Raw genomic sequence first — 24,121 nt, 5'->3', positions numbered from 1 at the left:
TAAACGATCAAGTGCTAAGCTAACGGGATGGGTCATGTCAATCACCTCATTCTCCTAATGATGTGATCCCATTAATCAAATGACAACACATGTCAATGGTTAGGAAACATAACCATCTTTGATTAATGAGCTAGTCAAGTAGAGGCATACTAGTGACTATATGTTTGTCTATGTATTCACACATGTATCATGTTTCCGGTTAATACAATTCTAGCATGAATAATAAACATTTATCATGATATGAGGAAATAAATAATAACTTTATTATTGCCTCTAGGGCATATTTCCTTCATCGAACACCCATGGAATTCTGGTGTTGATCATGTTTTGCTCCAGGGAGAGGTTTAGTCAACGGATCTGCTACATTCAGGTCCGTATGTACTTTACAAATTTCTATGTCTCCATTTTGAACACTTTCACGAATGGAGTTGAAGCGACACTTGATATGCCTGGTCTTTCTGTGAAACCTGGGCTCCTTGGCAAGGGCAATAGCTCCAGTGTTGTCACAGAAGAGAGTCATCGGCCCCGACGCATTGGGTATGACTCCTAGGTCGGTGATGAACTCCTTCACCCAGATTGCTTCTTGTGCTGCCTCCGAGGCTGCCATGTATTCTGCTTCACATGTAGATCCCGCCACGACGCTTTGGTTGCAACTGCAGCCGCTTACTGCCTCACCATTTAAAATATACACGTATTCGGTTTGTGACATAGAGTCATCCAGATCTGTGTCGAAGCTAGCGTCGACGTAACCCTTTACGACGAGCTCTTCGCCACCTCCATAAACGAGAAGCATATCGTTGGTCCTTTTCAGGTACTTCAGGATGTTTTTGACCGCTGTCCAGTGTTCCTTGCCGGGATTACTTTGGTACCTACCTACCAAACTTACGGCAAGGTTTACATCAGGTCTGGTACACAGCATGGCGTACATAATAGACCCTATGGCTGAGGCATAGGGGATGACACTCATCTCTTCTATATCTTCTGCTGTGGTCGGGCATTGAGCCGTGCTCAATCGCACACCTTGCAATACAGGAAAGAACCCCTTCTTGGACTGATCCATATTGAACTTCTTCAATATCTTGTCAAGGTACGTACTTTGTGAAAGACCGATGAGGCGTATCGATCTATCTCTATAGATCTTGATGCCTAATATATAAGCAGCTTCTCCATGGTCCTTCATTGAAAAACACTTGTTCAAATAGGCCTTTATGCTTTCGTAGAATTCTATATCATTTTCCATCAACAGTATGTCATCCACATATAATATGAGAAATGCTACAGAGCTCCCACTCACTTTCTTGTAAACGCAGGCTTCTCCATAAGTCTGCATAAACCCAAACGCTTTGATCATCTCATCAAAGTGAATGTTCCAACTCCGAGATGCTTGCACCAGCCCATAGATTGAGCGTTGGAGCTTGCACACCTTGTTAGCATTCTTAGGATCGACATAACCTTCCGGCTGCATCATATACAATTCTTCCTCAAGAAAGCCGTTAAGGAATGCCGTTTTGACGTCCATTTGCCATATCTCATAATCATAGAATGCGGCAATTGCTAACATGATTTGGACGGACTTCAGCTTCGCTACGGGTGAGAAAGTCTCATCGTAGTCAACCCCTTGAACTTGTCGATAACCCTTAGCGACAAGTCGAGCCTTATAGATGGTCACATTACCATCCGCATCTGTCTTCTTCTTAAAGATCCATTTATTTTCTATGGCTCGCCGATCTTCGGACAAGTCAGTCAAAGTCCATACTTCGTTTTCATACATGGATCCTATCTCAGATTTCATGGCTTCCAGCCATTTGTCGGAATCTGAGCCCGCCATCGCTTCTTCATAGTTCGAAGGTTCACCGTTGTCTAACAACATGATTTCCAAGACAGGGTTGCCGTACCACTCTGGTGCGGAACGTGTCCTTGTGGACCTACGAAGTTCAGTAGCAACTTGATCTGAAGTTTCATGATCATCATCATCAACTTCCTCTCTAGTCGGTGCAGGCACCTCAGGAACATTTTCTTGAGCTGCGCCACTTACCGGTTCAAGAGGTAATACTTCATCAAGTTCTACCTTCCTCCCACTTATTTCTTTCGAGAGAAACTCTTTCTCTAGAAAGGACCCGTTCTTGGCAACAAAGATCTTGCCTTCGGATCTGAGGTAGAAGGTATACCCAACAGTTTCTTTAGGGTATCCTATGAAGACGCATTTTTCCGACTTGGGTTCGAGCTTTTCAGGTTGAAGTTTCTTGACATAAGCATCGCATCCCCAAACTTTTAGAAACGACAGCTTAGGTTTCTTCCCAAACCATAATTCATACGGTGTCGTGTCAACGGATTTCGACGGAGCCCTATTTAAAGTGAATGCGGCAGTCTCTAAAGCATAGCCCCAAAATGATAGCGGTAAATCGGTAAGAGACATCATAGATCACACCATATCTAATAGAGTGCGATTACGACGTTCAGACACACCATTACGCTGAGGTGTTCCAGGCGGCGTGAGTTGTGAAACTATTCCGCATTTTCTTAAGTGTGTGCCAAATTCGTGACTCAAGTATTCTCCCCCACGATCTGATCGCAAGAACTTGATTTTCCTGTCTTGTTGATTCTCAACCTCACTCTGAAATTCCTTGAACTTTTCAAAGGTCTCAGACTTGTGTTTCATTAAGTAGACATACCCATATCTACTCAAGTCATCAGTGAGGGTGAGAACATAACGATAGCCACCGCGAGCCTCAACACTCATTGGACCGCACACATCAGTATGTATGATTTCCAATAAGTTGGTTGCTCGTTCCATTGTTCCTGAGAACGGAGTCTTGGTCATTTTACCCATGAGGCATGGTTCGCACATGTCAAATGATTCGTAATCAAGAGACTCTAAAAGTCCATCTGCATGGAGCTTCTTCATGTGTTTGACACCTATGTGACCAAGGCGGCAGTGCCAGAAGTATGTGGGACTATCATTATCAATGTTACATCTTTTGGTATTCACACTATGAATATGTGTAGCATTACGCTCGAGATTCATTAAGAATAAAGCATTCACCATTGGAGCATGACCATAAAACATATCTCTCATATAAATAGAATAACCATTATTCTCGGATTTAAATGAGTAGCCATCTCGAATTAAACGAGATCCTGATACAGTGTTCATGCTCAAAGCTGGCACTAAATAACAATTATTGAGGTTTAAAACTAATCCCGTAGGTAAATGTAGAGGTAGCGTGCCGACGGCAATCACATCGACCTTGGAACCATTCCCGACGCGCATCGTCACCTCGTTCTTCGCCAGTCTCCGCTTATTCCGCAGCTCCTGCTTTGAGTTACAAATGTGAGCAACTGCACCGGTATCTAATACCCAGGAGCTACTACGAGTACTGGTAAGATACACATCAATTACATGTATATAACATATACCTTTTGTGATGCCGGCCTTCTTGTCCGCTAAGTATTTGGGGCAGTTCCGCTTCCAGTGACCACTTCCCTTGCAATAAAAACACTCAGTCTCGGGCTTGGGTCCATTCTTTGGCTTCTTCCCGGCAGCTTGCTTATCGGGCGCGGCAACACCCTTGTCGTCCTTCTTGAAGTTCTTCTTACCCTTTCCTTTCTTGAACTTAGTGGTTTTATTCACCATCAACACTTGATGTTCCTTTTTGACTTCTACCTCTGTTGATTTCAACATTGCAAATACTTCAGGAATGGCCTTTTCCATCCCTTGCATATTGAAGTTCATCACAAAGCTCTTGTAGCTCGGTGGAAGCGACTGAAGGATTCTATCAATGACCGCGTCATCCGGGAGATTAACTCCCAACTGAGTCAAGCGGTTATGCAACCCAGACATTTTGAGTATGTGCTCGCTGACAGAACTATTTTCCTCCATCTTACAGCTGAAGAACTTGTCGAAGACTTCATATCTCTCGATCCGGGCATGAGCTTGAAAAACCATTTTCATCTCTTCGAACATCTCATATGCTCCGTGTCTCTCAAAACACTTTTGGAGCCCCGGTTCTAAGCTGTAAAGCATGCCGCACTGAACGAGGGAGTAATCATCAGCACGTGACTGCCAAGAGTTCATAACGTCTTGGTTCCGTGGGACGGGTGCGTCACCTAGCGGTGCTTCTAGGACATAATCTTTCTTGGCAGCTATGAGGATGATCCTCAGGTTCCGGACCCAGTCCGTATAGTTGCTGCCATCGTCTTTCAGCTTGGTTTTCTCTAGGAACGCGTTGAAGTTGAGGACAATGTGGGATATTTGATCTACAAGACATATTGTAAAGATTTTAGACTAAGCTCGTGATAATTAAGTTCATCTAATCAAATTACTAAATGAACTCCCACTCAGATAGACATCCCTCCAGTCATCTAAGTATAACATGATCTGAGTTAACTAGGCCGTGTCCTATCATCACGTGAGACGGACTAGTCAACATCGGTGAACATCTTCATGTTGATCGTATCTTCTATACGACTCATGCTCGACCTTTCGGTCTTCTGTGTTCCGAGGCCATGTCTGTACATGCTAGGCTCGTCAAGTCAACTAAGTGTATTGCGTGTGTAAATCTGTCTTACACCCGTTGTATTCGAACGTTAGAATCTATCACACCCAATCATCATGTGGTGCTTCGAAACAACGAACCTTCGCAACGGTGCACAGTTAGGGGGAACACTTTCTTGAAATTATTACGAGGGATCATCTTATTTAAGATAATGTCGTTCTAAGCAAATAAGATGTAAAACATGATAAACATCACATGCAATCAAATAGTGACATGATATGGCCAATATCATTTGCTCCTTTGATCTCCATCTTCAGGGCTCCATGATCATCGTTGTCACCGGCATGACACCATGATCTCCATCATCATGATCTCCATTATCGTGTCTTCTTGAAGTTGTCTTGTCATCTATTACTTCTACTACTATGGCTAACGCTTTAGCAATAAAGTAAAGTAATTACATGACGTTTATGTTGACACGCAGGTCATAAATAAATAAAGACAACTCCTATGGTTCCTGCCGGTTGTCATACTCATCGACATGCAACTCGTGATTCCTATTAAAAAAACATGATCAATATCATACATCACATATATCATTCATCATTCATCACAACCTTTGGCCATATCACATCACAAAACACTTGTTGCAAAAACAAGTTAGACGTGCTCTAATTGTTGTTGCAAGTTTTTACGTGGCTGCTATAGGTTTCTAGCAAGAACGTTTCTTACCTACGCCAAAACCACAACGTGAATTGCCAATTTCTATTTACCCTTCATAAGGACCCTGTTCATCGAATCCGATCCGACTAAAGTGGGAGAGACAGACACCCGCTAGCCACCTTATGCAACTAGTGCATGTCAGTCGGTGGAACCGGTCTCACGTAAGCATACGTATAAGGTTGGTCCGGGCCGCTTCATCCCACAATACCACCGAATCAAGATAAGACTAGTAACGGCAAGATAATTGGCAATATCGATGCCCACAACTATTTTGTGGTCTACTCGTGCATAGAAACTACGCATAGACCTAGCTCATGATGCCACTGTTGGGGATCGTAGCAGAAATTAAAAAATTTCTACGCATCACCAAGATCAATCTATGGAGTATTCTAGCAACAAGGGGAATAGGAGTGCATCTACATACCCTTGTAGATCACGAGCGGAAGCGTTCAAGTGAACGGGGATGATGGAGTCGTACTCGCCGTGATCAAAATCACCGATGACCAAGTGCCGAACGGACAGCACCTCCGCGTTCAACACACGTACGGTTGGGAAGACGTCTCCTCCTTCTTGATCCAGCAAGGGGGAAGGAGAGGTTGATGAAGATCCAGCAGCACGACGGCGTGGTGGTGGATGCAGCAGGATCCCGGCAGGGCTTCGCCAAGCACAAGCGGGGAGGAGAGGTGTTACGGAGGGAGAGGGAGGCGCCAAGAGCAAGGTGTGGCTGCCCTCCCTCCCTTCCACTATATATAGGGGCTAGGGGGTGCATGCCCCCTTGGAGATCCCATCTAAAAGGGGGGGCGGCCCCTGGGGGCAACGGCCCCCTTAGGGTTTCCATCCAGGGGGCGCATGCCCCCTCGGGGGGCAACGACCCCCTAGGGTTTCCATCCCTAGGCGCCTTGGGCCCTTGGGTGGGGCCCACCAGCCCATCAGGGGCTGGTTCCCACGCCACTTCAGCCCATGGGGCCCTCCGGGATAGGTGGCCCCATCCGGTGGACCCCCGGGACCCTTCCGGTGGTCCCGGTACAATACCGGTAACCCCCGAAATCTTCCCGCTGGCCGAAACTGGACTTCCTATATATAAATCTTTACCTCCGAACCATTCCGGAACTCCTCGTTACATCCGGGACTCCGAACAACTTTCAGGTTACTACGTACTAATATCTCTACAACCCTAGCGTCACCGAACCTTAAGTGTGTAGACCCTACGGGTTCGGGAGACACGCAGACATGATGGAGACGCCTCTCCGGTCAATAACCAACAGCGGGATCTGGATACCCATGGTGTCTCCCACATGCTCCTCGATGATCTCATCGGATGAACCACGATGTCGAGGACTTAATCAATCCCGTATTCAATTCCCTTTGTCAATCGATACGTTACTTTCCCGAGACTCGATCGTCGGTATCCCAATACCTTGTTCAATCTCGTTACCGGCAAGTCACTTTATCGTACCGTAATGCATGATCCCGTGACCAACCCTTTGGTCACATTGAGCTCATTATGATGATGCATTACCGAGTGGGCCCAGAGATACCTCTCCGTCATACGGAGTGACAAATCCCAGTCTTGATTTGTGCCAACCCAACAGACACTTTCGGAGATACCCGTAGTGCACCTTTATAGCCACCCAGTTATGTTGTGACGTTTGATACACCCAAGCACTCCTACGGTATCCAGGAGTTGCACAATCTCATGGTCTAAGGAAATGATACTTGACATTAGAAAAGCTCTCAAAAAACGAACTTACACGATCTTTGTGCTATGCTTAGGTTTGGGTCTTGTTCATCACATCATTCTCCTAATGATGTGATCCCGTTATCAATGACATCCCCATGTCCATAGCCAGGAAACCATGACTATCTGTTGATCAACGAGCTAGTCAACTAGAGGCTCACTAGGGACACATTGTGGTCTATGTATTCACACATGTATTACGATTTCCGGATAATACAATTATAGCATGAATAATAGACAATTATCATGAACAAGAAAATATAATAATCATTTTATTATTGCCTCTAGGGCATATTTCCAACACCCACGAGCTTCAAAACCGGGTATTTAGCCCCTAGAGTTTGTAAAACCAGATAAAACACCCCCTGGCAGCTTTGGAGTGTGGTTTTTAGAGTGGTTTTCAACATGTGTGTTTCACTATTGTTTTGTTGGCATCTAGTACAGACTTCTGATGTTTGTTCGGCCGGAGCAACCTGGTAGGTGAAGCTAGGTTCGCTGTGGCTGATGCAACCTAGAAGCTAACTCACATACGAAGCTAGCTTGACTTGATCTCTATCTGTTTGTAATTACCGGTCTTCACTGCCTCTTGCCGTTTCTCCACTCGTCGTCTGCGCCCTGCTGCACATCGCCAGACACGCTTTGTCATCTCAGTCAGTGCCACACGCCCCATCTGTGGACGTACTGTCCACGTATCCTGCCGGGCTTGCCTTTTCTGCAACTGACCACTAAGCTTGCAGAGCAGCGCGGACAATAAGAACACCAATTTTTTTTTTCAAAAAATACATGGAACTAAGCAACTGCCATTTCAATAACCCCGTGTCTTGATCTCATGGCAGATGCAGACACGTCTGCATGTATCCTAAGGAGAAGGCCAATGCGTCAAAGTGGGAGGAGTGCCAGGTCCAAGCATGTGGTGGAGAAAAGTGGCTCATGGCGGCGGAGCTCCAGCACTATGCTTGTAGTTTCTTACTGCTTGCTGCTGACCCTCCTCCAATTTTACCCCGGACTCTCTCCCCTCAAAATAAGGACATGCACGTCCAACTCAAACCAGCCACACGCCACAACAAAGTGCACAACTGAAAAACGCAAGCAATGGCGGGGGCACGACCGCACAATGTCGCAAACCTGACGTAGTTGTTCGGCCTATGCGCACCAACAAGCAAGTGAGCAACACGACGCATGCTGGTACTGTGAGCACATAGGGAGAGGCAGTGAAACAGTCCGGAGTAGCAGACGAGGAAATGAAAGAGAGTATAGTGATGGAGTTGTGAATGTTGCAGGTTATGTGATGCATGATCGTAGCTGCACTGCACTGGCTCGTGTGATATGGGCCATGTGTTCGAAACCATTCTCAAAACCACCCTTTAAAGCTATTAGGGGGTGTTATATCTGGTTTTGCAAACTCCAGGGGGTCAAATACCCGGTTTTAAAGTTTAGGGGGATTATGTGATCGTTCCCTGAAACCTTAGGGGGTTATGTAGACTTCTTTCATTACTATTGGGGACCGTGCGATCGCTTTTCGCTCCCCTGCTTTGTTTGCTCAGTTAATGGTGGACCGACATCGTTGATAGGTCGATCATTCACGAAATTCAAAAATTGTTTCTGGATTTAAAAAAATATTGAATATTGAAAATTTCATATATGTGAAAAAATATGATTTTGCAAAAAAGTTCATTTTTTTATTAAAAAAGCTGGAAGTTTTGAGAAAAATATATTAATTTAAGAAAAGTTCATGGATTTGAAAAAAAATTCTTGAACTCGGAAAAACTTCAGAAATTTAAAAAAGTACACGAATTGGGAAAAATTGCATGCATTTGAAAAAGAAAGTAAAATAAATTGAAAATTTTTGTGATTTCGAAAATACTTCATAGATTATGAAAGTTCAAGGATTTGAAGAAATTGATGAATTGTGAAAAAATCATGAATTTGAATCATGTTTAAAAAATTAATGAAATATAAAATAAGAAATAAAGACACGAACAATAAAAACAAGGCAAAAACAAAAGGAAAAAAGAACAAAAACCGGCGGGAAACCCCACGGGAAAGAACGTGAAGGAAAACCGAACCGGCGTTAAAAAAAGCACTAACATGATGGGCCAGTCCACTTAGGAACCTGCGTACACTGCTGGTGTGTGTCATTTACCGTTTCGCCTTGAAACGGCGCATCAGGCGCTTAAGGGCATGTATAATGATGGTATATGGATACAAATACTCCATGACAAAAAGTAATTTGAGATATCTATGTTGATTTATTCTTCTCAATGTAAGCTATTACTAGTATATCTCATCAAAGAATAAAAAATGACACTCACTATACATGCATCCTCTTCACTTTTATTTTTCTAACTTTATGCACCGGACCATATTTTTTCTCTTCAAGCACCCGCCTCTTGTAGAGAATCCTGCTTCCTCATCCGAACATACTTTTTCTGTTATCCAATTCTACATGGCATGTGAAGCATCACCCTGAGGCTATGCATTGGTCATGCCCTAATAGGATTCGGGCTACTACATCATATCTGCAGGGGTGTTGGCCGGATCATCTTTCATCTTTTGTATTGGCTGGCTGTGAAAAAAATATAGACCACTTGAGCAATATATAAATACTTTCCCGCATAAAGAAAAAAAAAACTAGGATTTGATTGTTTGATGGCAGTGGCAGTCGACCAACCGAACTAGCAAACTGAAGTTGGATGGCGGTCCCGAGCCGTTTTCTTTGAAGAGTCGCACGGCCAGCGCATATGACCAATTTAGTGACGTTCAGGGACGGCGTCATCCAGAACTCCAGCACCAGCTGACCTTCCATCCACTTGAACGCCCCGTTGCGTGCCAGACCTGCCTGCCAGAGGTTGGTATAACCCTGTTTGTTTAGGACATTTTCAACGCTGACCTGCAAATATTTCGTTGATCAATTATCATGCTGTGATGATGGAGTACTAATTACTTCCTGCGTTACGGTTTAGAAGGCACAGTTAAATTTGCGTGTGTTTCCACAATAGACAAGGTTTAGGGCGCATTGCATTTATCTCTAATAGCTAATTAATATTTTGTTGCATGCGTAGTGTGAATGCTATTTTTTAGCCCATTTCATAACCAATACATAATCACCTAGGTCGCAGAAAATTTCCAAACACGTTCTCTAAACCGTGACGGAGGTAGTAGTAAGCTCCGCCCCTTTGACCAATCAATGTCGCCGGAAATCCCTCAGTTGCATGTGCCCAACCACGCCAACTGGATTTAGTTTAGAGAACCAGCGACATCCACTCACTACGGAAGACCGTGGGCTCGACGATGATGGATGGACACTCATGTTAGGAATTACTCAGGCTCTGTTTACACTGCGCCTAAAAATTTGGCAATGAATTTCATTAATAATATTTAAATGCTATGCCATATAAATTACACTGTTGGGATATACATTTCATTTCAAACCGGAGTGAATGGTACTATATAATCTTTGTGACATGTGAACCCACGTTTCGTTGAACATATTTGATCGTCATAATGATCGTGTGTCGTGTAAATAGGTATGGAAGAAATGGACGGGAACGTTTGGTTCCTCGGTGTATATATACCTTATATGGAAAAATAAATTAGCAATTCAATAGAAAGTCAAACAAATCTGAAAATTATTTTTGAAATAAACTTCACCTTTTATTATACCTGTGAGAAAAATTTCACAAAAATAAATCACCCTTTGACTTCTTTTCAAAAAAGACGATTTTTTGGTCAAAATAGTGTGAATATTGACCTATAATAGCAAATACATTTTGTCTTTTTTGCCCTAAACTCAATGTTGGTTTTTTTCGTGAAAATTTATATACTAGTGCAAAACAAAATCGAGTTTAATCTAAAAGTACTTTTGAACTATTTTGACTTTTTGTTTAATTATTAAAAAATACCCATATAGGATGTATATACAACCAAAAACTAAAGTGTATTTCCCTGGAAGAAATACCGTATTGGAAGGCAGTAGCTTGGGCAGAAGCTCTGCTTTTTCTTGAAGAATAATAAAAGAAAGTGCATTTCGCTTTTTAGGGAGAACCTATGAGTCACTTGAATGAGTCAACTGTTTCTTTTCCTCGCATCAGCCTTTTTTCACTCCTACGTCTTCCTCTTCTCCCATCTCGGCTACCCTCCCTTAGCTTTGGCTGAACCGGTTGCCACCATCACCCGTGGTTGATGCCATTATCGCGTCGCTTCGTCGCCCTGCCCAATACGAGTCATATCCTTTGTCGAGTTGTTGTCGTCTCGGATGTCCCTCTATACCCCTCCCCTTCTCCGGCAGCGGTGATCATGCCTCACACCTCTACCCGCACCGTCGACTCTCTTACTCCCATCTAGCGGCGACACACTGCGGTTCCCATGAGTATGGAGTTGCCCATTCGTCTTCTCCACAGGAATCGGCTGAAATCTACTCCTAATGAAGCAGTTGGTAGCCTGGTACTTCGGTTTTATTTTCATTCGGTTTTATTTCCACCCATCTCCCACCACCCCCGTATCACTGGTTTTATCTCCTTATATACAAATAATCACCAAAGAAAAAAAACACTCCGTACTCCTCCCACCACCAATCTTTTCTCTAGGATCCTCAGAGACGCCGCCGCCGCCGCCGCGGAAATTTCCTTGCGTCGCCGCCACCGCCGCTCAGGATCTCCTCGACAAGCCCCGCCTCTTGCGTCGGCGGCCACCGGCGTACCTCCGCCCTGTCTCCCCCATCGACCCTCGAGCACCTCCTCGCCGCTAAGTCCCTGCGCGCGCCCCTGCGGCTAACCTTAGCCGCCGAGTTGTGCTGTAGGCAATGAGGAGCGGAGTGAGGCGGGCGCGCCGCTGAGTGGGTGGAGCGGCTGGGGCGTCGCGGCGTGGGTGGAGAAGCAGGGGCAGCGGTGGCGTCGTGCTGGGGCGGCGAAGGAAATCGTCCTTCATGGCACAACCATCCTTCGTGGCGACGTGCTGGGGCGTCGCGGCATGTGGATGGCGGTGCTGGCCCTGCTTTTGTCCGGCCGGTGCGCGTGATGTTCGCCCCGTCCGCAGGTGATGTGCGTGCTGCGCCGGCCCTGCTTCTCCTCAGCAGGTGCGCATGCTATGCGCCCCGTGCGCGGGTGCTGCGCTGACTGCTTGAAGGTGCGCGTACGGTGGCCAGCCTTGCTAGCTGCGCTAGCTGCTTGTACTGTGCTGGCTGTATGTGCTGATAAGTGTGATTTCTTCTTTGATTTTCTGTCCAACGTGCTAACCTTGTTTTGTTGATTTTTTGTGCCGCAGCAGTTCAGGTCAAAGGTCACCAAAACCCATATCCATTACTCATCCATCGAACCAAACATTCCAATGGCTATCCTCAACCATGATTCATCCTCCAAACCAAACAAAACATGGGCTAACCTTACTCATCAACCAAACAGAATAAACGGCTATCCATATTCAGCTGGATGGGGATACCCATAGCCACCCTAACATGTCCCTCTAACCAAACGCATCCCATACCGCGGTTCGGGTGCCGCACAAGAGGTCAGGGGCCGCCTCCACCGTGAGCCAGACAAAATGCGACGCTCGTTGGTGAGCCTCTTGGCAGGACCTACTGGTCGGTCGGGTGTCGTAGAGCAAGGGCCGCTGGTTGCGCCGTCGTGGGTGGAGTTGCAGCATCGAGGAGCAGCAGGGGAGGAGTTGCAGCATCGAGGAGCAGTAGGGGAGGAGGTGCACCATCAAGGAGCAGCAGGGGATGAGGTTTGTGATAGATGCGTGGGCGGCGGGCGGATTCAGGACTGGATTTTTACTTTTTGAGACGGAAATACAGAAATTCTTAGGTCAGTAACAATAAATCTAATGGTTGAATGCATCTCACTATATGATCGTTAGGTTAATAGTACCCCAGAGAGAATTTCAGTTGTATGTTCTTCAGAGTAGACAAATTCATGAAACATTTGTCTAAGCCACACATATGTTATTTCACGTCAACTGATTGTAGGTACTTTGACTTTAGAAGGGATACTTGCCCCTTTGGCGGACGATGTTTTTACAAGGTATACATATGCTGATCTCGTTTAGATTCAAATCTATCATCACATATACTTCTTATGTGAGAATATTCCTTATATGACACTGTTTTAAATGTTGTTTCCTTATTTGACACCGAAAACCTTTTTCTTCCCTATCTGACATTGTGTCTAAATTTTATACCATTTACGACATTTTTATCCATTTTAAGCCGTAACGGCACCTGAAAAGACCTATTTGCCCTCAATGTGATTTGTGATTAAAATTGTTATGTGGTAGTTTAGCTTCATCATGCGACTATGTTTGGATGTGGTTAATATTGTGTCAGTGCTTTTACATTTTTGTGTGTGAAAATAGTTAGTGCCTGTACACAATTGATAGTAGTATACAACAAATCAGTAAGTTAATAGAGTTGATATATTGAACAAAAGAAAATAAACAAGGCTGACACGATCATGTGGCCATCAACGGCCTCGTGTGTTTGTGTATAGCCTCCGTGATAATATCACTAACTTGGTTAGCTAGCCAGTCACGTAGAATCAATCGAGCGAGAGATCGGCTGCTGCTTAGCTAGCTTCCTCCAGTACGTATAGCAGTACATGTCCAACTAGAATCGACCCACCTGTCTGCTTGCTTGTTTCTTGGTGTGTACGTGCACAAAATCGATTGTGTACAGACTAACAAAAACTCGAGCTAGCCTCGTACGCTTGTACGCCGGAAAGCACTTGGCTACAACACGGTCAAGGCAGGGACCGAGGCACAAAACGAGTTGGCCGGATACACATATATGCATAAAAATTTGACCACATATGACATGAGGGGCAAATAGGTCTTTTCATGTGTCATTTAACACCATTAAGGTTTAAAATGGACGATAGTGTTATAAAGGGCATAAAATTTAGACTCGGTAGACGGTGTTAAATAAGGAATTCTCTCTTCTTATATAATGTGTGAATTCTCAACTGAAACTTGAACAGTGCCTAGAGTGATATTTTGCCTGCTGTTACCTTCTCATACTTAATGTGCAGCAGCAGTTCTGAATGAAGCCTAATTAAAATACTAAAGGCAGTAAAAACATAACTGCTAATGATAAGCCATGCAAATAATTTGTCATAGTTTGAACTAGCACCTCTAAATAATATTGTAAGTTTTCTGCAATCAGTGCTAGCTTAGGTGATGTGGAACGTTAAGAGTAGTTGATTGGTATGTTTCATCAAAGCCATGCTTTGTAAAATAGGGACTGTCAGATGGCCTTGGAATATAACCATTGTAATTTGACTCATGTAATGAACTGTGCAAAATAACATATATGGTGGTTATCTTCTTCTTTCTTTCAGTATTCAATTGTCTATTTTCCTATGCTCTTTGCTTCTTCGGTTTGACTCGTGCAGTACTGTATGTTCTCCAGCATGCCTACACCGATGGGCATTTGGAGGAGCCGGCAACGGTGGCAGTGCTTCATTTTCATGTCGACAATGGAAGTATGGACCAACAAGAAATATCGAGTTGGTACTCTCTATTAGTCTCCTCTATATAATGTATAACCTCTGCTTGCTTCTCATAGAAGATTCTGATGTATAAACCTCTGCTTGCTCTCCGATAGAAAATTCTGTTCGAACATGCAGATTGGCATACTTGCTCAGAAGGTTACAACTGTAGGTAAGGCATCAAACTATATGTCTCAAATTAAGGTTTGTTTTTGGTTGGATGCAATTCTTTCAATAACATTCTTCTATAAATAAACTGAGGTTGCAATTATCTGGCCATGTATTTTTGAATTTTGTTTTCCATTGAATATTCAAGACATCCAGAAGGAAGCAGTTGAGAAGAGAAGCACTTAGGGGATGATGTCGATCTTGCACATTCAGCTTTATGTATGTAGTCTCACTCTCATCTTATTTAGTTTATTTATAGCAGTTGAATAAAGAAATATAGCCTCTTGGGATCTAAATCAGCAATTCTAAAATTGATCGATACTTGTGCTCGCTCACAGCAGATGTTAAATTGTTTTATTGTACATTTGGATGTCGGAGTTCGTTGCAATACCACATAAGCATCATTTGAAAGCTTGATTTTGTCATTAAATTTAATGTATGTGTCCTTATAATTTTTTCACCCACTGCCTTTTACCTACTCCTATTAATATACAGTAGCAAACAAGTCCTTGACTCCTTCGGGAGTATTTAGTAAGACTAAAAAGCTGAAAAAGATATTAATACCTTCAGGTAAATGCTTCTTCGTATACCATATATGGCAGTTTGGTAAAAAATAAAACAACGGAGCAAATTAAAATATAATCATGTTTATCAAAAAGGCCGAAGGTAATCGATGAGCAAACATATTTACATTCTAATATTTTTTGTTTTCTTTTCTTGATATGTCATTTCCTTTGCTGATCCTTCTCTTCTTAATACGAACAGGCCCCAAGCTAGATTGACGAGAAAGTTTATTTTGCACATGGTCTTTCCTGGTTTTGTCCTTGTAGCAAGAAGTACTTCTTTTATAACAATATCAGCTTTGCTCTGTTGTGTGCAATGATGTCATTTAGGTACAGACTGTTGGAAATATGCCCTAGAGGCAATAATAAAAGTATTATTATATTTCATTGTTCATGATAATTGTCTTGTATTCATGCTATAACTGTATTATCCGGAAATCGTAATACACGTGTGAATACTTAGACCACACTATGTCCCTGGTAAGCCTCTAGTTGACCAGCTCGTTGTGATCAACAGATAGTCATGGTTTCCTGACTATGGACATTGGATGTAGTTGATAACGGGATCACATCATTAGGAGAATGATGTGATGGACAAGACCCAATCCTAAGCATAGCATAAAAGATCGTGTAGTTCGTTTTGCTAGAGCTTTGCAAGTGTCAAGTATCTCTTCCTTCGACCATGAGATCGTGTAACTCCCGGATACCGTAAGAATGCCTTGGGTGTACCAAACGTCACAACGTAACTGGGTGACTATAAAGGTACATTACAGGTATCTCCGAAAGTAGCTGTTGGGTTGACACGGATCGAGACTGGGATTTGTCACTCCGTATGACGGAGAGGTATCTCTGGGCCCACTCGGTAATGCATCATCATATTGAGCTCAATGTGACCAAGGTGTTGGACACGGGATCATGCATTACGGTACGAGTAAAGTGACTTGTCGGTAACGAGACTGAACAAGGTATTGGGATACCGACGATCGAGTCTCGGGCAAGTAACGTACCGATTGACAAAGGGAATTGCATACAGGGTTTGATCGAATCCTCGACATAGTGGTTCATCCGATGACAACATCGAGGAGCATGTGGGAGCCATCATGGGTATCCAGATCCCGCTGATGGTTATTGACTAAGAGAGTCTCGGTCATGTCTGCATGTCTCCCGAACCCGTAGGGTCTACACACTTAAGGTTCAGTTACGCTAGGGTTATAGGGATATGTATATGCAGTAACCCGAATGTTGTTCGGAGTCCCGGATGAGATCCCGGACGTCACGAGGAGTTCCGGAATGGTCCGGAGGTAAAGATTTATATATGGGAAGTCCTGTTTCGGGCATCGGGACAAGTTTCGGGGTTATCGGTATTGTACCGGGACCACCGGAAGGGTCCCGGGGGTCCACCGGGTGGGTCCACCTGTCCCGGGGGGCCACATGGGCTGTGTGGGGGTGCGCCTTGGCCTAATGGGCCAAGGGCACCAGCCCCACATAGGCCCATGCGCCTAGGGTTCAAGGGGGCAAGAGTCCTAGGAGGGTAAGGCACCTCCTAGGTGCCTTGGGGGGAGGGAAAACCCCCTTGGCCGCCGCACCCCCTAGGAGATTGGATCTCCTAGGGCCGGCCACCCCCCCTTGGCACCCCTATATATAGTGGGGGAGAGGAGGGACTTCATACCTGAACGCCCTGGCCTTTGGTTGCCTCCTTCTCCCTCCCCAACACCTCCTCCACCTCCATAGTGCTTAGCGAAGCTCTGCCGGAGTACTGCAGTTCCATCAACACCACGCCGTCGTGCTGCTGCTGGTGCCATCTCCCTCAACCTCTCCTCCCTTCCTTGCTGGATCAAGAAGGAGGAGACGTGGCTGTTCCGTACGTGTGTTGAACGCGGAGGTGCCGTCCGTTCGGCGCAGGTCATCGGTGATTTGGATCACGTCGAGTACGACTACATCATCACCTTGCAAGCTTCCGCTCGCGATCTACAAGTGGTATGTAGATGCAAACTCTCTCCCTAGACTCGTTGCTTAGATGAACTCATAGATGGATCTTGGTGAAACCGTAGGAAAAATTTTAATTTTCTGCAACGTTCCCCAACACAGACCCCCTCCCCCATTCATGGAAGTTACTTCTTTTCAGATAGAGAATGATCATTAGTTTTTATATGGATTTAGAGCACATAAATAATTAGCTCCCATTTTAAGTTTGGTTTTAGAGTTAGCCTTCCAGTTCTATGCATGTTTTTCTTGCTGCCCATATTAATGACCACATATTTTTCAGTCATTGTAGTTGCCCATATCGACGATGGTTTATTTCAGCCTCGAGGACCTTGCTGGTACCAGATCCAACGGGGAGGAGATTGCTGAGGCGGCTGATTCCTATGGGCTATGTGAAATTAATGGTTGACTTGATTGAGGAGTTATGAGCTTTCTCAAATCCTTAAGAGGTTTGCACATCCTTTTCCCTTGTTTTGCTTCTGAAATTGTTGTGAGATTACTTGCTACCTTGCAGCATAGCTGTCCAATGTTTTCATAAAGAATTTTTTTTGGCGTATACTTTGGTATTTCTACAAGCACCTATCTCTGTAGTGTGGAAAAATAAATAAAGTAGTTCAATCGTTAGGTGCCTCCGTATCTACAATTTCAGCATATCCATTACCCTATATTATCAGACGATAGCATACTGCATTGTTTGCCAGTATTTCTAACTAAACTAGGTGGAAATGAATAATATAACTGAGTTTATTAAAGGGTCAAGATTGACTCAGCTACCGGCCTACAAGGACACTTCTTTTGTGAATATTAAAGTATTCTAGGTATACAACGCGACTGCCCTCAATCTATCTATTTGCTTTTGCTAGGTCGATCGTGGAGCCACTCGCCCGCCGCCGAGGTACGAGATCGCCGCCACTGACAACCGAGAGGAGCCGCCGCCAGACCTCATCGCGGAGCCGTTTTCCACCGTGGAGGTACGAGAGTAGCCGCCGCCGCCTTCATTGCGGACCTCATCATGGAGCCGTTCGCCGCCGCCGCGAGAAGATGCTCGAGGTCGGATCCTTCTCCAGAACCGCCCAACGGGATGGGAGCCTCCGCGTGTTCCTGCTCTGGCAACGACGTGGCCGTTCTTCTACTGGGCCACTCCATCACCCACCACCTGTGTGCCTCCTCCAGTCTCCATCTCGATCTGTGCTGAGCTTTGAGTACTCGTGATAATATTTTATTTTCAATTTTCAGTGGCAATGCCTTAGTATCATACCTCAGTTGATAGTACCTGTTAAATAATCTAGCCAGGACCAGGCTGGTGCCTTTTCATTAGTTTAGGTTGAAGCAGTGACACTGTCTAGCAAACACATTGATTATAGATATTCCCATACCTCTTTGGTAAAATCAAATATTATACATACTTTTTAGTGTGATATGTTTTGCAGGTTTAATTAGTAATTAGTCCATTGATATCAGCCCTGAAATTAAGTAATTCAAATAAGTTAGCATCCATCATGCACTTGAATTATTTTCACATGTCTCTTTGTGGTTCAAATTATGTTACGTGAGCAAGCATGTACTGACCGAATTGTATTCTATTTCTATTTTAGTAAAGACTTTGTCCTTTTTTATTTCTATCTTAACAACTTAGTTTGCTTTTGCTAGGTGATTTGATCAGAAACGATGGCAATGAGTTCAGGTAAAGCCAGCAAGGAGCACAAGAGAGCATAGTAAATGTATTGGGCAAATCACACTAAACATTTATTTGAATATCCCATTAGTCGACCGGATTGTTTGGAGAAAGATACACCTAAACATGAGTGTCGCCAATCCATGGAAAAACAATGAAAAGTATTGTTAGAAGTAACTTATCATGTCAAAGGGTGTGTTGAGATAAATAATGAAGAACGAAGAGCAAGTTCGTCTGGTGGGGGTGTGAAATAGGTGCATATTCAGAAATAAAATATAGAACCAGTTAAGGACGGTAAGCATGATAAATACAACTTGAGTGATATTGTGTTGTTCTATGGCAACACATGGATTTCCATGATGAAACATCGTCCGGAGTATTTGAAGGTTGCCAGTTTAGGTGGGTCAAACAGCAGGTGAGTTTATGTCAAAATAAGCATGTCATTTGTTTGATTCTTTTAGGGGTCACTACATGGTGAAAGATGGACAATAAGAAATCATGCCATGCTTGGATTTTAACTGAATTTAGAGAATTCATTGGATGGTCCGCGAGTGTGCAATCAAACTTGTATGACTTGATGTACAAATGCATTATGCAAAATGAAAATAATACCATGGTATGTGTTTTAAAGTTTATGTCATAATTCTGTAAAAAGATGGCATTTTCTACCATATGAAGAAGTGAGTGGTAGAAAAAAAATTAATTTCTTTCGGCAGTCTCCAGTCTAGAAGGTTGGAACGTTGATATAGTAGGAAGCATGCATTAGTTCTCCCCACGGAACATTGACCGGCTAGAGGATGAGAATAGCGACATGAATTCCAAATTTATGTGATGTGTTTGTATTTAAATTAAGAAAAGGATAAGATAATTAAAATTGTTCTATGTCTGGATAAAAGTTTAAAGAAATACAGATAGCAGTCTCTGCACACTGCCAAAACACACATGCACTCACACATGGATGCAGTGGCGGAGACAGGGCCAAGGCCTACATTATACATGTGACATTTTATGAAGGCGGACCGCTGGGTTGACTCCGTCCCTGCATGGATGGGTACCATCAATATCATAACCATTCGATTACTGGTTGGTCTCAATAACATTTTTTATTTGTCAATAGTATATTATTTTGTTTCTGTTAGGGAATGTTATTATGCTGATTGTAAAAAAAGATGTGTATTAATTGAAATGACATTGTTCTACATTATTTTAGTTTCATGAATACTATCTTATTATTTTTAAAGCCCGTAGCAACGCACGGGCCTTCTACTAGTTGTTATTATTATTCTGTTGTAGTATAAGGAATAGCAAACATGAATTTTTATTCAAAACCAGAGGCCGACCGGGTGGCCAGCCATAGAAATAGAAGGATGAAATGCAGAGCGACATTTTTTTCTGCCATCGCAAAAAGAAAAAAGAAGGAGAAAAACGTACACACGTTCTTGCCCTGACATCACATCATCAACTCACCATACAACATAAGTACATAACCCATTCACAGTATGAATTTTTTTTCGACAAAGGGTGATTTTATTGACAAAGAGTACGAACTTAACCAAGTCTATGCAACAATTTACCAAGCACGAAAGAACGCTTGCTCGATCGACCCTCCCTTCACACGTACGGCAATGAGCAGCCGGGTTCGATCAGCGGCCCATCTCCTGCATGCCGGGCGGGTTGACGCCGCCGGCGCCGCCGTTGCGGCGCTCTTGGTTGAGGTGCCAGCCGATCTCGGGGTCGTAGCCGCGGGCCTTGAGCTCCTTGTACTCCTGGACGAGCGCGCAGGGCTCGCAGCAGTAGTGCACGCAGCAGTCGCAGCAGGGCGCGTCCGGGAGCGCGTACTGGGCGCGCATCTTGGAGCGGTAGGTGCAGGAGTAGATCCAGTGGCACCCCGTGAGCGACGCCAGCAGCACGTAGAGCGCGCCGCTCGTCCCACACGACGTCGCGCCCCGGTCCACGATCTCCGCCACCTTCCCGAACGTGATGCACGGGCACCAGCAAGTCAGGCAACCTGCACACATCATAAGTATGTATTAGACATGCATTTCATGGCGATTGAGACGTTGAGATGAGTAGGAGGAAGATGGCATGAGCCGCCTGAGAGCAAGGCTACGTACAGAGGCCGCAGTCGTCGAAGCAGTCGAAGAGGCCGGAGGACCAGGCGGTGGGGGCGCCCGGTGCGCCGCCGACGGGGACGCCGGTGGCCGGCTCGGTGCCGGGCTTCATCGCGACGACGGCCGGTGAACTGGAAAGCTGTGATGAGGTGATCTTTGTGCGCTGGTGAGGTCGCTTTGCTGTTGCCTGTTGGCTGTTGTTGTGTGCCGGGAATGGGCTCGCCGGAGGGGTGCTTATATATAGGTCGTGGCCGGGCGGAGATGGGTAGGAATGCGTGTGCTGTCCCGAACGGTTCAGCGTGTAAAATAACCCAGCCGCGTTTTCAAGTCAAAGCGGCGTTCAATTGGCGCGAAGTAGCCGTATTTACGCAGTGTACGCGTCGTTGAAGGTGACAGCCAGCTGCCTGAAACCTCACATACCGTATAGCGTAGACTCATGATCTGATCAATTCTTCTGCGTGTGGTAAAAGGTACTCCTCGTCGACTCAGTAACCATTTTGATCTGAACGATTCTTCATCTTGGATGCACGTACCTGTATAAACAGCCCATCTGTTTTTTTTTTCACTGAACATTCAATGTGTTCTAGAGATGGAAAACACGATCAGTAATTACTACCAAATACGAATGGGGTGGTATATTTGCCAAAGGAAAATGTAGGGCGGTATTACTACTATGGGGACGGGAGTGTAATTCGGGCATGTATGCATGGGTGGTCGCATGTGCTGGAGCTGGACCGGCGGCCGTTGGTGTAGGACTATGGGCCGCCGGGAGCTTCGCCTACGTGCGCGTGTGTTTTCTTCCTCGATCAACGGCTTGGCTTGTTAATAATGCTCGTATATGATTGTGTTCTCGCTCTCACGTCTCAGCTATACTCCCAATCTTTTATTTGCGGGGTAGTTAGCTCAGCATCAGCCGACCATTAATCTAAAAGCTCTCTGGATAAGTAATGGTTTTTGCGCCAACTTTCAAGTCAATGTGAGTACGTACACGCTTAATTAGTACTTCATCCGTTCGAAAATATTTGTATCAAAATGGATAAAAGGGAATGTATATAGATGTATTTTAGTTCTAGATACATCTTTTTTTATCAATTTTGATGACAAGTATTTCCGGACGGAGAAAGTATTTCCTTAAGTTTTGATTTTGATTTTGATGACAAGAGCACCGAGTCCCTCGTACGTGGTTTTATTTTTAACTTTTGATTTTGAAACTTCTATATCTTTTGAACGAAAAGTTTAAATTAAGTTTTGTTTTCATATTCGTATTTCTCCCGATGAGTACTTTTATATATGACCCATTTTGGAAATGTTTTGATGAATTTTGAAAAATTAATGCTAACTTTCAACTCTTGAAACTTAGTACAGGTGACCGATAAATCATGGCTTTTGTCCCTACGATCGGAAAAAAATCTTAAAATTTTACCTATGAAACAAGCTCAAACTCCAACCAAGAAAAGCAAGAAGACGAGACACAAGACACCAAGGCTGTGTCACGACCAACATGAGGCACTCACAATACGTGGCTACGACTCAAGAACTGACCGAATCGATGTACACCCACCATGGGTGCCTAGAAGAGTCGGCAAGTGCGTTGCAGGACATGGCATGGCCTGAGAAAGGAGCCATGGAGAAAGAGTCGATGTTGTCGTACATTACACACGCCCTGAGAAGCACCCACACCAAGCATGACATCCAACAACTCGAAATCCAACACTAGGGGTACTGGGACTCTGAAGGATTGGAGACTGCCACAGTTCTCTCCCACTAACAATTTTCCTCAATTAGTACTCTCTCCGAGTCAAAATAAGTATCGTGGTTTAGTTCAAAAAAAATAAGAGGGAGTAGTTTTGCTTTTCATTTCTTTGCGAAATATGTTTGGCGCATCTGCCACGGTCTTTGTGCAAGACGAGAGCTATCCACAGGCGAGAGACGTACTCGCACCAAGAACACGTGCAAAATAATTGACGCCCTCAAATCAGTTCCTACCGCCACACATGCACGCCATAGACCCGGCCACCAGCTCGTCCATGCAAGTTGGACGCAGTTTCTGTGCTCTTTCCTGCGGGGGCACGCAGGTCACGTGACGCGTCGGGTCCAGTTTCATGCCACACTACACGGTCCCGTGGCGGCCAGCTTGACGGCCCGAACACGCACGGACACGGTCCCCTCCCCGGCCGAGTCCTGCGTCCATCGGTGTCGTACTTGCCGATGCCGGCCGTGTCAGCTGGCCGATGTATTGAATTTATGCTTCAATCAATTCATTCAAAAGTCTGAACTGATGAAGAAAAATGAACAATATATCTTAACACGATGTCGTCTCTCGCTGTAGTGCTGCTGAAAATATCACTGGCGCGCCAAAGGAAGCGGCAACAAAGTTGCTACTCGGAACATGTACGTCGATGGCTACCAGGCAAGCGAGCAAGAGGGGTATAATACTACGAGTGTTTAAAACCATTTTACGAATTTCTCGCAAAAAAACCCTATTTTACTAATGTTTTGCCTTCGTTCGCAAATTGAAAGTTGCTAGCGGGTGATGGCAGCTAGGCTAGCAATTACTCCCTTCGTTTCGAATTACTTATTTTAGATTTGTCAGATACGGAGGTATCTAACACTAAAATGAGTCTAGATACATTCGTATCTAGACAAATCCAAGACAAGTAATTCGGAACGGAGGGAGTAGTTCCGTGTAGAGAGTGCCTTGGCGACTTCTGCCGTATTTTTTTTTTTGAGACAATGGCATGCCGTATATATAACTCAAAATGCTTGGCAAACGCACAAAGCGTGAGCGACTGGGCCTGCCCTTGTATGCGCTCCGCGATTGCAGCAATTTTCATTAAGGCTTTATAGTTGGTTTTCTCAAACCTTTTAAAAAGCTAAAAGCTAGGTTTGTCGAAAACAAAGGCTGCACTAGGAATTCTTAAAACCGTTATACTAAAAAATAAAAAATATGTTCATTGAAAATAAAAAATTTATGGAATTTGAAAAACGTTCATGTTCCCAAAAAAATTGAATTAAAAAATCTTCTGTATTTTGAAATTTTTTCTTGATTTTTCAAAAGTATTCTCAATATTTGAAAAAATACTGGAATTGCGAAAATGTTCCTGTATTTTAAAATGTGTCAAATTAAAAAAAACCAAAAGAAACCAGTGAAAAAATAATCCTAGGTGAACAGAAAAGATACCTGAG

The 24,121-nt window shown here is 44.2% G+C and overlaps 1 protein-coding gene and 1 long non-coding RNA gene across 2 annotated transcripts; one reads left to right on the top strand and one right to left on the bottom strand.

Moving 5' to 3' along the window:
• Positions 1-15,374: 15,374 nt before the first annotated feature.
• Positions 15,375-18,099, top strand: LOC119289508. The gene is made up of 3 exons (XR_005141535.1): positions 15,375-15,496; positions 17,433-17,598; positions 18,013-18,099. It is a non-coding gene; the product is annotated as an uncharacterized LOC119289508 (long non-coding RNA).
• Positions 18,100-20,162: 2,063 nt separating this feature from the next.
• On the bottom strand, positions 20,163-21,132 carry LOC119289507 (cell number regulator 10-like). The gene is made up of 2 exons (XM_037568815.1): positions 20,939-21,132; positions 20,163-20,832 (listed from the first exon to the last, which is right to left on the bottom strand). The coding sequence occupies exons 1-2, from the start codon at positions 21,045-21,047 to the stop codon at positions 20,468-20,470; spliced, it is 474 nt and encodes a 157-aa protein (XP_037424712.1). The 5' UTR covers positions 21,048-21,132; the 3' UTR covers positions 20,163-20,467.
• Between the last annotated feature and the right edge of the window lie 2,989 nt (positions 21,133-24,121).

Source organism: Triticum dicoccoides, chromosome 4A, assembly GCF_002162155.2.
Source record: "Triticum dicoccoides isolate Atlit2015 ecotype Zavitan chromosome 4A, WEW_v2.0, whole genome shotgun sequence".
Taxonomy (NCBI): domain Eukaryota; kingdom Viridiplantae; phylum Streptophyta; class Magnoliopsida; order Poales; family Poaceae; genus Triticum; species Triticum dicoccoides.
The sequence above is the reverse complement of the archived record's forward strand: the minus strand, read 5'-3'. Positions and strand labels throughout refer to the sequence as shown.